Source organism: Bos indicus x Bos taurus, chromosome 10 (genome assembly GCF_003369695.1).
Source record: "Bos indicus x Bos taurus breed Angus x Brahman F1 hybrid chromosome 10, Bos_hybrid_MaternalHap_v2.0, whole genome shotgun sequence".
In the NCBI taxonomy this organism is placed as follows: domain Eukaryota; kingdom Metazoa; phylum Chordata; class Mammalia; order Artiodactyla; family Bovidae; genus Bos; species Bos indicus x Bos taurus.
The window spans coordinates 51,886,746-51,900,469 of NC_040085.1; the positions used below are offsets into that span (position 1 = coordinate 51,886,746).

Sequence of the window (13,724 nt, forward strand, 5' to 3'; positions counted from 1 at the left end):
AAAATGTTCTTTTCATGGTAGTACTAACTTACAAAGAGAGAATTCATTAAATAAACATCTAATGGCTGTCTTCTATATGCCAGGTACTGTGCTAGTTAATATTGCATATCAGTTAAGAGTGTGGATTCTGTACCCAAGTTTCTTGGGTTTAAATACTGGGTCTTCCACTATTAGTCATCTGATATTAGGCAAGTTACTGAACCTGTCTATTCCTCACTATTCCCACCTGTTAAATGGGAATGATAATGATATCTACCTGACATGGTTGTAATGATTAAATTAATTAATATGTAGAATGAATTTAGTACGGTTCCTGACACATAGTAAATGCTATCTACAACTTATTTTTATTACTGTTATTCTTAGTATTAGGGATACTAAGATGAGTAAAACAGAGTCTGTCCTCAAAGAACTTACCATCAAATGCAGAACAAAAAGAAAAGTAAATAGGAAAAAATGAATTGTAGTTATAAAGGAGATTCTATAAAACAAGATTTATGTATGATGATAATGGGAAAACACCTTGAGAAAGAATCGGATATCAGTTTTTATTATATACAAACGATTCTTGTGAGTGAGTGTTCCTTCAGTAAGTAGGTGCCAGGGATGTAGCAGTGAACAGGGCTAAAGCCACATTGTAAGCTTATTCCAGCAACGATCTCATTATTCTAGAGATTTTGAGCCCCTCTTTGGAATTGCCTTCAGACCTATGCAAGCTATTACCATTTTGACCAGAAATGATGCTGTGCAGTCTGACCGCCCATCTATTCTGTCATTGTCACTGAATGATTTTTGCTGTGCTCAAAGGGTGAACATTCCCCATCACTGGGAATGTTCAAAAGAATCTGCCATGATTGACTGTCTGGCTTTCATTCCTCCAACATGCCAGGCCTGCCATAACTCTTCCACCTGTTTGATCTTCCCGCTTCTCTTAGTCAAGGCCTGCTTATCCTTTGAGACCAGAGTTATATGTCACATGCTCAAGAGCAGCCTTTCCTGATCGTCCAGACAGACCCTACGGCTGTACCCTTTGTGGTACCACAGTTCACCTCCCACCTTTGTGGTTTTCACTGTCATGTCTTTAGCAAATTTTCTGTCTGATAACTGGCTTCCTCAATGGATTGTGATCTTTTTGAGCATGGTGACCATCTCTTATTTCCCCTTGTTTTCACAGCACCTACCATATTGTCTGACCTGTCACAATCATTCCATTAATGTTTGTTGAATGTGTACATAAGTGTCAGAAATATTTAGAACAGCAACATGGATATTTACTTTGAAGAGGATAATATTCCCTCCCATGTACAAATACTGAAATATTTGTTTAGATAGCAGATAGATTACTTTATAGTTGTGTTTTATTATATAATCCTTTAGCATTATGTGATTCATCAATTAAAATTTTGAACCTCCAAATCACATACATGGGCTGTAATGTCTATTGGCAGAACTTTAAAAAAATCTTTATTCAGAGAACCCTTCTGCACTAAACTCTATTAATTATATCATAAGATGATAATTAGCAGAATATCTGCTTAAAAGAAACTGATTTTAAGGGTATTAACTTGTAAAATTATTTTTTAAGCTCCTAATGATTCATTTACCATATGCTAGTAACTTTTGATAAATAGAAAAATCACTTATTTTACATTTTTACTTAGCTTTCTTTGATATGTATATTTTTACTTAAAGGGATACATGAGACTATTACATGATGTTAGTGATTTTAAGCCATTATCAATCAGAATTCAACCTCATCAGTTAAACTATCCTGCCAATTGTATTCTTAAATCTATAAGGACATTTGAGAAGGCAATTTCTAGATTAAACAAAAAAGGCATGATAGTCTTAAAAACTGAATTAAATGATACACATCTACAGAATAAGATGAAATTGGCTTATGCGTCTTGAGCACTTACTGAGTGCAGTGTCCTTCCCCTCCCCAAGGCAGAGCATAAAGGCTACAAGCCCTTCCCACACCTTTGTCTCCTGTTGTCTTATCCCCACAGTGTGTAGAAAACACTGATAACTTTGTATAGCAAAGCACCTTCTAATAGCTAAAAGTTTTCTTATTTTTTTCTAAATATATAATAATGTACTTAAATTCTTCTGGTTGAAAATAGCAAGACTTACCTCCTCCTATGGGCTACACTTAATTAAAGAGACATTTTTAGACACCATCTAAGACTTTTTTTAAGGCCAACATACCTAATTTTAGCAGAAATTATATATCTAAATCAAGAGTATTTCAAAGTTTGATGTGCTTTGTGCTATATTTTAATGCAGGAGTGGGTGTTCCATCTCAATTTTCATAAAGTCAGTGAATTTAGACCTAAAAGAATTCTAGAAATCAGTTAATTACTTCATAGGAGAACAGAGCTGAGACCCAGAAACTGTGACTTCCAAAGTCTCAGCCACTTAGTGGCCAAAGTGGAACTAGAATCCATGCCTTCTGAGGACCACTGACTTCTCTCCTTTGTGTTGTATTTCTCAACAGATTCTTTCTTCTTATAGTAATTTATTTGACTGTCTCAGTTAAACCTGAGATCAAGGTCTTCCCTGTACCAAAAGTGAGGGGGGAAAAAAATCTTCCAATTTCCTTTCTTTTTCTAGGATAAAAAGGTTCAGGAATGTTTTTCTCTCAAGTATAAATAATCTAGATGATAAAAATAGGTATTGCTTCAGATCTTTCTATAAAGATGTCTGTATTAGATGGAGCATTGGGCTAAATGACCCCCGGCATCCCCCGAGTCTTTAAAAACTGTGTAGTATTCTGGCTTCTCTCTTTCAGGCTTTATATTTTCCTGATACTACATAAGGGTTGACATTTTAATTAATATATGATTTGTTAAATAAATCAAGGTTATGTTGAGCTGATACCTATATTTTATCTCTGGGTTTTTGTAAAGACTCTAATCTCTGACAAGAATTCAAAGACACAGAAAATTTTAATGAAAATATGGCAAATTTTATCTCTGGCATTTTTGTACAGAACCAAAAATATCTTCTTTAGAGATATATGAAAGGAAAGTGAAGATTTCTTTTAAAACATGTAATCTCTTAGTTAAAATATTCACTATATTTCATAAATTCTGAGGCGCACAATTTTTCACATTTTAACATCTCTGAAATTATGATGTATCTTATAGCAGTTGTTAGGTTGTAGTTTAATTGGCAGTATTTTTCCTTCCTTGGTGTTATATAAAATAATACTATACGTTGTAATCAAATATGATAAAAATTGGTAGGTTTAAAATGTATTGAGTTATTCAGAGTCCACATATGTGCCTTTGTTGATAAACTTAATATCAATACGTTGAATGTGTTTCCTTCCAGTTTCCCCTCATAGAATTGTTCCTGTGGCTCAAAGCAACTAGTTCATAGATGGCAGGGATTCTATTATTTTGTTTTACATACAGAACATATACAGGAGCTGTGAGGGCCATTGTATGCTGATTCTGAGATCCCCCTGGTGTTGTGTTTAAACTGTCTCCAGAAATAATTTATGTAAAACTAAATAGCTTGAATCTCATATCTCTTGTGAAGATGCATGCATTTTTCCATTAGTCCTGTGGTTCCAGACTGTATCATACGTCTGAAACACTAGGTTATGGAAAGTGGCCACAGCCCTGATTTGTCCAATTACAGTATGATGGCTCTCTAGATATCATAATGTTGATAGATGGTGGTGATTTTCAGCGCTGATAGCCCCGATGTGTGATGCTGCAGCATGAGGTGGACGAGGTGTCACCAGGCTCTCTGCCACACAAGCAGGAGCGCTGGCAGGTACTGGTGTTCTCTGTGATAACCTTGTGCTGTGGAACTGGCTTCCCAGAACTAACACGGGAAATTGCCCAGAGTGACAGGAGAAGCACTACTGATACCTTGTGGACTCAGCAAGATAGAACTTTCTAATGCATCTGATCTGCATTTTGTTTGCCAACAGTCTCTGAACTCAAACTTAATCTGCACTTAAACAGATGTCTTAACTGCTCCTCTTCCTATAGATAAGAGAATTAAAAATATGCTTGCTAGCATTTAGCTCCACAAACACTGTTGTAACTCGTGTTCCCTTGCATTTCCCAGATGAGATGAAATTGGAGACTTTTCTTTTAACCCCAAGTTCTTTTCTCACAGCTGCCATCAACAATGGTGATTACTTTTAACATCTGAAAGGGTTGTTCACCAGTGGTTGTACTTTTTTGGTTGCAACTTTGTGGTACGATTTTTAACACTTTACTAAAAACAAACAAACAAAAAAATGAATACATTTAGGCAATTATTTTAATATTAAATACAGAGGCTTCCCCAGGCTCAGTGGTAAAGAATCCTCCTGATAGTGTGGGAGATATGGGTTCAATCCCTGGGTCTGGAAGATCCCTTGGAAAAGGAAATGGCAACCCACTCCAGTATTCTTGCTTGGAAAATCCCTTGAGCAGAGGAGCCTGGCAGACTGTAGTCCATGGGGTCACAAAGAGTCAAACACAACTGAGCGTGCACACACACACACACACACATATTAAATACAGGTTGTATTATCTGCTCATGGTTTCTTCAGGAATGAGGGGTGCCTCTATAGAATATTGAATTTCCTTCTATGAATTAAAGTCTAAATATATTTAGACATTTATGATTGATACTGATTAGTTAACTAAGAAGTTAAGCCACTTACTTGGGGACATTTAATCTTATTACAAAATAAAATGTATTACAAAAAGATGCTTTTGAATCAGTTAAGATTCTTGATGTTGATAGTAGTACTAGTTGTTGTCAGAGTGACATTAACATATAATTTTACCATCTGTCTGTCCAGTTTTACCAAAAAAAAAAAAAATTATTTAAAGAAGGGGCAAATTGGAGAGGGAAATGGAAACCCACTCCAGTATTCTTGCCTGGAAAAGTCCATGGACAGAGGAGCCTGGTGGGCTGCAGTCCATGGGGTTACTTGACTGAGCATGTGTGCATGAGGGTGGAGGGTGACGGGTTGGTAGCAATAAACTGGTAGAACTAAAAAAAATAATAATAATAAAGAAGGGGCAATTAAGTGGCAAATATGGCAAGTTTCTATTGTTACAGAATTCACTTAAAATTAATAGGAACATGAAACCACTCATCTTTTCTACCTGGAAAACATTTTTTTTCTTTTTGTTTCTAATGAAGTGGGCCAGATGGAGAACATATCGCCAGGACAAATCATTGATGAACCCATTCGTCCAGTCAACATTCCCAGGAAGGAAAAGGATTTCCAAGGAATGCTGGAATACAAGAAGGAGGATGAGCAAAAACTTGTGAAGAACCTGATTCTGGGCAAGTATTTTGAAAGGTCTTTCTGGTGCGTGTCAGTGGTGGGAGAGATTAGTCACTCATTTATTAGTCACACTGGTTTCTTCAGTCAGCCTTGCGTGCTGTGTGCAGTACTGCCACAGCATTCTGACCCCATCATGGCTGTCAGTCACCCTACAAGGACACCAGCGAGGACTGCCTGTTAGGGTCACGTGAGGTCTTCTCAGCTCCTGTTGCCCATTATAATAACCCAGGAAGCTTTTGAAAAGTGCTGATGTATGTTCCCCCCTGCAGACTAATTACATCAGAATGTCTAGAGGAAAGAACCTGGCCATGTCCCTAGTTCTTTTTTTTCTCTCTCAAGGAAGGGATTCTGACATGTAGCTAGCTGCAGTTGAACACCACTGCCTTAGGCCATTTAAGTCCCTGAATTTCTCTTGTTCCTATTTCCCTAGGAAGGTATATGACTAAATATGTCAGGAAAAACAGTTTAATAGTAGGAAGGAACAGAATTAAGGAAAAGATTCCAGCAGTGGAAAGGGAGGACTGACTGGACAATGGAGATGGGAATAGAAGAAGCCCTTCAGAGCAGCAGAAGGCCTTTGAGTCTGGGTATGAGCCCACTTGGAGAAGGTGATGGCACCCCACTCCAGTACTTTTGCCTAGAAAATCCCATGGACGGAGGAGCCTGGTAGGCTGCAGTCCATGGGGTCGCTAGAGTCAGACACGACTGAGCGACTTCACTTTCACTTTTCACTTTCATGCATTGGAGAAGGAAATGGCAACCCACTCCAGTGTTCTTGCCTGGAGAATCCCAGGGACGGGAAGCCTGGTGGGCTGCCGTCTATGGTCACACAGAGTTGGACACGACTGAAGCAACTTTAGCAGCAGCAGCAGCAGCATGAGCCCACTGGCTCTGCAAGAAGACTTTTTAGGGGAGCATGGGAAATAGTTCAGGAGTGTATGCAGCCCATAAGTTGTAAGCTCAAAACACTTACAAGCCTCTCCTTTCAGCCTTTGCAGAGCATTCCTCCCCCCAGGTGCCAGGGTGGCAGCAGTGTGATCAGCAGTGATTTAATGTTCCTAGAGTTCACGGTGTTAAACTTAGAACTATTTATAGATGCAGAGGCACTTAAGTTTCAGTGTGATCTTCATTTTGAAAAAATGGTAAGAAGCCACTGGTTTTTAAGCATAGAATTAAAAAAGATTCATCAATTCAGTAAACCTTTGGGGCATTCCTACTGTGTGCTAAGCATTTTCCAGGTATTGGGTAATGAACAAAGTCTATTCTCAAAGAGTTTATATTCCATGGGTGGGGGGAGGTAGATAAAAACAAATAAGGGGGTGAGAAAGATAAACAGTGAAGGCAGGTGTATGAATTTATATAAAGTTGTTAGGAAGGGCCTCTTTGACAAGGTGATCTCCTTTGGATAGAGACCAAAGGAAGTAAGGAAGCAAGTCCTGCTGATAGCTGAGAAAAGAACATTCCAGACAGAAAGCCTTAGGGTGGGGACATGGCTGGCGTCGTCACCCAGCAACAAGAAGGCCCATTTAATGGGGGAGCACAGTGAGCTGGAAACAGGAGCAGGCCAGATCACACAGCCATGGTGAGGATTTCGGGTTTTACAAATGAGTGAGATGAGAAGCTACTTGGAAGATTTTCAGAACAAGAGTGACATGATCTGACTACATTTTCTTATAGAATTACTCTTATGTGGAAAGTGTACTACTGTGGAGCGAGGCATGAGTCAGGGAGACCAGTTGGGAAGCTCTCACTGGGTTCCAGGAGAAGATGGTGGCGGCCTAGCCTAGAGGAGCTGGTAGAAAAGTAGCAGGGTTATTCTAGACATGTCTTATGTGTAGAGCCAACAGGATTTGTTGATGGATTAGATGTGTGATGTGAGAAAAGGAAAGAAGACAAAGATGATGACAAGGTTTATATCCTGAGAAACTAGAAGGCAGAGACTGCCACTTACTGAGATGGGACAATTCCTGGAAGAGCAGGCTCCGTGGGAGATGGGCTTTGGGGGACAGGCCTGAGCAGAGATGTCAAAAACCACTTGTTACATGAGCCTAGATTCAAAGGAAAAGTCAGGGCAGAAGATAGACATTTGAGAGTTGTCATTGTGTAAGCAACTAAGATTCTCATGTCCCTACAGTCAAGAAGTCGTCTACTCTAAAATATGCTTTTTTAAAAACATGACCTATTTACCCTGAATGATTGAACTGTTACATGAGAACTGTGCTTTTATATGTCAAAAAGCATTCCTTATGAAGACTTTCAAAGTTATATAAGACTGTTTTTCCTCTTTTCTTTTTTAGAACTGAAGCCACGTGGTGTAGCAGTCAATTTGATTCCAGGGTTACCAGCGTATATCCTGTTTATGTGTGTTCGACACGCTGACTACCTGAATGATGATCAGAAAGTAAGGTCGTTGCTAACATCAACAATTAATAGCATCAAAAAAGTATTAAAGGTTAGTTCATGTTCAACAAATTTCTCATAATGAATATTAATGATGACAGGTCTATACAGAGGTATTTTTCCATCCTTCAGTTCAGTTCAGTCGCTCAGTCGTGTCCGAATCTCTGCAACCCCATGAATTGCAGCACGCCAGGCCTCCCTGTCCATCACCAACTCCCGGAGTTCACTCAAACTCAAGTCCATCGAGTCGGTGATGCCATCCAGCCATTTCATCCTCTGTCGTCCCCTTCTCCTCCTGCCCCCAATCTTTTCCAGCATCAGAGTCTTTTCCAATGAGTCAACTCTTCACATGAGGTGGCCAAAGTATTGGAGTTTTAGCTTTAGCATCATTCCTTCCAAAGAAAATCTAGGACTGATCTCCTTTAGGATGAACTGGTTGGATCTCCTTGCAGTCCAAGGGACTCTCAAGAGTCTTCTCCAACACCACAGTTCAAAAGCATCAATTCTTCGGCGCTCAGCTTTCTTCACAGTCCAATTCTCATATCCATACATGACCACAGGAAAATCCATAGCCTTGACTAGATGGACCTTTGTTGGCAAAGTAATGTCTCTGCTTTTGAATATGCTATCCAGATTGGTCATAACTTTCCTTCCAAGGAATAAGCGTCTTTTAATTTCATGGCTGCAGTCACCATCTGCAGTGATTTTGGAGCCCAAAAAAATAAAGTCTGACACTGTTTCCACTGTTTCCCCATCTGTTTGCCATGAAGTGATGGGACCAGATGCCATGATCTTAGTTTTCTGAATGTTGAGCTTTAAGCCAACTTTTTCACTCTCCTCTTTCACTTTCATCAAGAGGCTTTTTAGTTCCTGTTCACTTTCTGCCATAAGGGTGGTGTCATCTGCATATGTGAGGTAATTGATATTTCTCCCAGCAATCTTGATTCCAGCTTGTGCTTCTTCCAGCCCAGCATTTCTCTTGATGTACTCTGCATATAAGTTAAATAAGCAGGGTGACAATATACAGCCTTGGGTGGACTCCTTTTCCTATTTGGAACCACTGTGTTGTTCCATGTCCAGTTCTAACTGTTGTTTCCTGACCTGCATTCAGGTTTCTCAAGAGGCAGGTCAGGTGGTCTGGTATTCCCATCTCTTTCAGAATTTTCCACAGTTTATTGTGATCCACACAGTCAAAGGATTAGACATGATCTAAGTTGCCAGTTATGGCCACATTTTAGTCTTAACTGATACCTTCCATTATAGGAAATATTCATTATGTAATGTGTCTGTGTGCTTTCTTTGTAAACAGGGCTCAGATTGAACAATAATCAAAATTAACTCAATATACTTACATTTAGTTGTGAAGTAAACTAAGTTTCTTCATAGAAATAGTCTGCTTTAAGGTCTGTCTTAGAACTAAATTAAAAATACTTAGTGAAGTTCATATATATAGGGAATATGATGCTATAGTTAAAATAGGTGTTAAAAACATTTAGTAATACCTAGCCCATTCATATAAAAAGCTGTCTGATAAAATATTTAAAATTCTCTTCTGACTTTTCTTCCCATTATTCTCCAGCTCACCCCAGAATTTTCCTTGTTACCTGAAATGCCTGGTTTCATGTGAGCAGCAACACATAGATACTAATCAGAGAGGAAACACTTGGAAAAGACAGCGAAGTTACATAATAGAACAGAAAGCCCTACATAACTCAGTAATCACTGAGTCACGTTGCATAATCATCCTTTTGACAACCTAGAAAAACAGTGAACGTTATTCTTAGTTTTAACCATTTTTCAGTGCACAGTTCTGTGGCATTAAGTGCGTTCATATTGTTGTATAACTGTCACCATCATCATCTCCAGAACTTTTTCATCTTCCCCAGCTGAAACTCTGCACCCATTAAACACTCTCCCCAGCCCCTGGTCATAACTTTTGATGCCAGTTCTCAGTCCCCACTGCACAGATACTCTATGCAGTTACATTCTGCAGTGCTTACTAAAGTGTGGAGTTTCTAAATATTTTAACATTCAAAAATTGATGAATGTCTTCTGAATGGAGCTCATGTAATTTTTGGTATATTGATGGTATATTGCATTTATTAAACTATGAATTTTACTACTTCTGAAGTTAATGCCTATGAAGACAGCAAAACCAAATCATGAAGTTTTCTCCCTCTCATCTTAATTATAAGAAGAAATTTATCTAATTTGACTAATTATTGTACCAGATTGTTTAAAGATTTAAAATGAGTAGCTACTTGGGACTTCCCTGGTGGTTAAGACTTCCACTTTCCAATGGTTAAGAGTTCGTCTTCCAATGCAGAGGGTGTGGGTGATGGTCAGGGACCAAAGATCCCACATGCCTTGTAGTAGAAAAACCAAAACATAAAATAGAAACAATATTGTAATGAATTCAATAAAGACTTCAGAAAAAAGTAAAATAATTTAAAAAATGTAAAAAGCGTAGATTCTTGATCATAGCACTCTTTTGGAACATCCTTTTTTTAAACTGAAGTACATTTGTCTCGTGTCCTGTTTTGATTTAGAGATGTTGTTTGACATGTGGCCCAGTACTGATGAAAAGTCAGTCTGTCCAGTGCTCTGCACAGGACTCCCTCCATCCCATGTCTGATTCGCTCCTCAGAAATTGTATCTTATTCACTGACAAGATTTTTAACCTAATCTGGGTTTTAGTGCTTCACAATGTTTGTGATTCTCTTTTGTACCTTTAGTCCTTTCTTATTCCCTTCAGTAACCCTCAGGGAAGTAAGTTTGGGTAAGCTAGACTTGGTGAATTGTTTTCTACCTAAAGGGACTACTAAGCTAATATCAATGTAATGAATGGGCATCCCTTTCTAATGGCAAGAAAACAGATCCAAGCAAGGTAACAGCTAATGAATTCAGTGGTTGAATTCTACAGCAGCTGCAACATGAGGCTTTACAACTGTAAAGTGATTGATTTTTTAATTGTTGTTAATGGTAAGTGAAGGAAACAGGTCTTCTGGTATCTAATCAGTTTTTTCAGGCTTTTATTCCCATAAGGAAAAAACTAATTTAGGCTTATTCTCTCTTTTAGAAAAGAGGTGATGATTTTGAAACCGTCTCCTTTTGGCTTTCTAACACATGCCGATTTTTGCACTGTTTAAAGCAGTACAGTGGAGAAGAGGTGAGAAAACCTTGATTACAAAACAGCATGCTATACTTTATCCGAACTTTTTAAGGAAAAAATTTAAAGCACAAAATGTTTAGTCATTTGTTAATTTAGAAACCTGAATTCAGAAGTGGCTTAACAGTTTATAGCTCTATTTGACATTCATTATTTATGAAACTGACTTGGGAAGTGGCATAGTTTCTTCGCTCTGCGAGTTTGTATTATGAGAAAGCACAGCAAAAATAAAATGAGCATTGGTCATTGAATAGTTATCGCACTGAAACTTTTTGGTAAGACGTGAAAATGGGATTTTCAAGGATTGATATATGGAGCTGTTTAAAGAAATGAATCCATTATAGCTTTCTATAATACATTAAAAATGATCATGTTAAAAGATATCTCAATATTTTTCCAAAAATATGTTTTGCTTTTGCTTATAGTGATGTGTTCATCAGTTAGTTGATAGACTTCCTATTTCAAAACTACATATATATAATTATTATTTGTTAATGGCTACATAGTATATATGAGACAGCACTCACTTATATTATGTTGTTTAATTCTTACTTCTCTTTGAGGTTGTAATTCTAACCCAGTTTTACAGATGAGGAAACTAAGGCTCAAAGCAGTTCATCACTTTGCCCACATCCTCTCAGCCATAAGGAGCTGAGCTAGGATTTTGGGTCTGCCCACCTTCAAGAGCTTGTGCCCATAAATGCTGCCCTTCATGCCTCCCCATCCTTTGCTGTCAGGACAGGCAGAGAAGCTGAGCAGTGGCCACTTTCTGAGCACTCACAGGCTTGGAGCAGAAGAATGTCCTGGCAAATGATGGGAAATACAGTATGAATAAGATATGGCCCCTGAGCAGGCGGGACAGACAGACCAGAATCCCCCCGAGGGCCTGTTAAGTCCCCAGTTCTAGACCAGGTTGTCAAGTAAGTTGTAGAGAGGCAGATGCTTGAGTGTGGCCAGAATCCGTCAAGTAGGCAAAAGTACCTGCCTATACAGTTGGCTTTCCGTGTTACCACATACCATCAAAAGATTCCGTTCTAAGCTTGGACTGAGAAGCCTGTATGAATACCATAAAATATAATAAAGGAAGATTTTTTATTTATTCACCAGTCTCTGTAGAAATGACCAATTATAAGAAAATTATGTATGTCTTTCAGGTACAGAATTTATAAGTAAGACTCTATTTAATGAACTGAAGTTAAGAGATTGGTATTTTACATAATTCAGTGTTTGGCAGTAAACCAGCTGTTTCATAAGTGAAAACACTCATTAATTTTTTTTTCAAATTGAGTTCCCCTATCTTGTTTCATTGACATTGCTGGTGGAAAGGCTTAAATGCTAGACTGCCAAGTTTAGATATTATTCAAATGCTAGTAAGAAGTGGAAGCAGGGATGTGATAGAAACAAACTCACAGAATTTGGGAAGGATTATCCTGGCACTTATGTGGAAGTTGGATGGGAACTCTTAGGAGAAAGGTAAAAAAGAGCATGAGGATGTTGATCAAATGAGAGAGTTAAACAGACAGGAGACATTTTATTTCATGAATGTCATTAACTCTGCATTATGGCTCTAGGGCTTTATGAAACACAACACCTCTCGCCAGAATGAACACTGCCTCACCAATTTTGACTTGGCTGAGTACCGGCAGGTGCTCAGTGACTTGGCAATTCAGATCTACCAGCAGCTCGTGAGGGTGTTAGAGAACATCCTTCAGCCAATGATCGGTAAGTCCAGGGCATTGCTGACGTCCAAGTCTGTCTTGGGGCACATGTGTCAGAGCATGTATTCATGTGGAGAAGGTAAAGTAGTAAGACTCAGTCTCAAAATTAGCTGAGGAATCTCAGAACTGTAGCCGTGACTAACTGGGGTACGGCAAAGTCCCTGCTTCTGCGTGATGGAAATGGCAGGATCTATTAATCGTTTCCCTCTCTAATGTGTAATGCCTCTCTCTTAAGATTGGGTTATGCTTTATATCCAGCAACATATCTCAGACCTTGTCCAGTTTTCTAAAACAAAAATACTTGGAACTTTCATCGAGGGCATTACTGCAGAGAACTTTCTAGGGACCCAACTAAAACTAAAGAGACTGAGAAGGGTTTGCAGATTACCTGATAGGCTATAATAACAGGGCTGGAAAGCTACTATGGCAACAAGAACAGGGCTCAGACACTCCATGCTGAGTTGTTCATCTCATGGCCCCTGTAGAATCATTAAAAGCAATTTGGTTTAAAGTTGCAGTTTCTCATTGGATGAGCAACTGATCAGCGTGTGTGTCTATGTATATGAGATTCCATGTACCTCTCTTTATATGTGTGCACTCACTCTGGGTATGCATGTACGTATCAAGCCTCCTATATTCCTTTGGAAAGTGTAGCAGGTGTGAAATTGGAATTAGAGGGCATGTAAAACTTGCAGGCTGCTGATTTTGTGCGAAGCTGTTGAGGGAAGCTCAGGGCAAGGAAGGGCCCAGCTCTTCAGCCCCATGTGACTGCCCACTCCCAAGACCACTGCCTGGTCTCCTGCTTTTCTTACTGCTTGATTTGTTTGCTTCTGAGGCTCGATACTACTGGAGAATACTTATCTTCTCCCTAATTGCCTCTCTCTTAAAAACCTCTCTCTCAAAAATCCTCCCAAGAAACTTTACACATGTGCTATTAAGACTACTGTTTCATATTTTAGAAAATAATCCATTAAAATTTCATGGTAAATTTTTGCATTTAAGGATAATTCTTTCATTGTTTAAAATCCAGATGCCCTTTTATTTGTAGTTCCTTTTCCTTCTATTTTGATGCTCAAATCATTTTCCTAAATTGTGTGTGTGTGCGTGTGTGTGTGTGTGTGTGTGCATG

At 38.7% G+C, this 13,724-nt stretch overlaps 1 protein-coding gene across 8 annotated transcripts in view; it reads left to right on the plus strand.

The window, feature by feature from the left end:
* MYO5A (myosin VA) overlaps positions 1-13,724 on the plus strand; it is a 205,180-nt gene that overhangs the window by 180,219 nt on the left and 11,237 nt on the right. For all 8 annotated transcript variants that reach the window (XM_027553991.1, XM_027553989.1, XM_027553984.1 and 5 more), the window contains 4 exons: positions 5,161-5,307; positions 7,606-7,760; positions 10,788-10,877; positions 12,449-12,599. In XM_027553991.1, the coding sequence (XP_027409792.1) occupies positions 5,161-5,307; positions 7,606-7,760; positions 10,788-10,877; positions 12,449-12,599 (543 nt within the window). The remainder of the gene's footprint in view (positions 1-5,160; positions 5,308-7,605; positions 7,761-10,787; positions 10,878-12,448; positions 12,600-13,724) is intronic.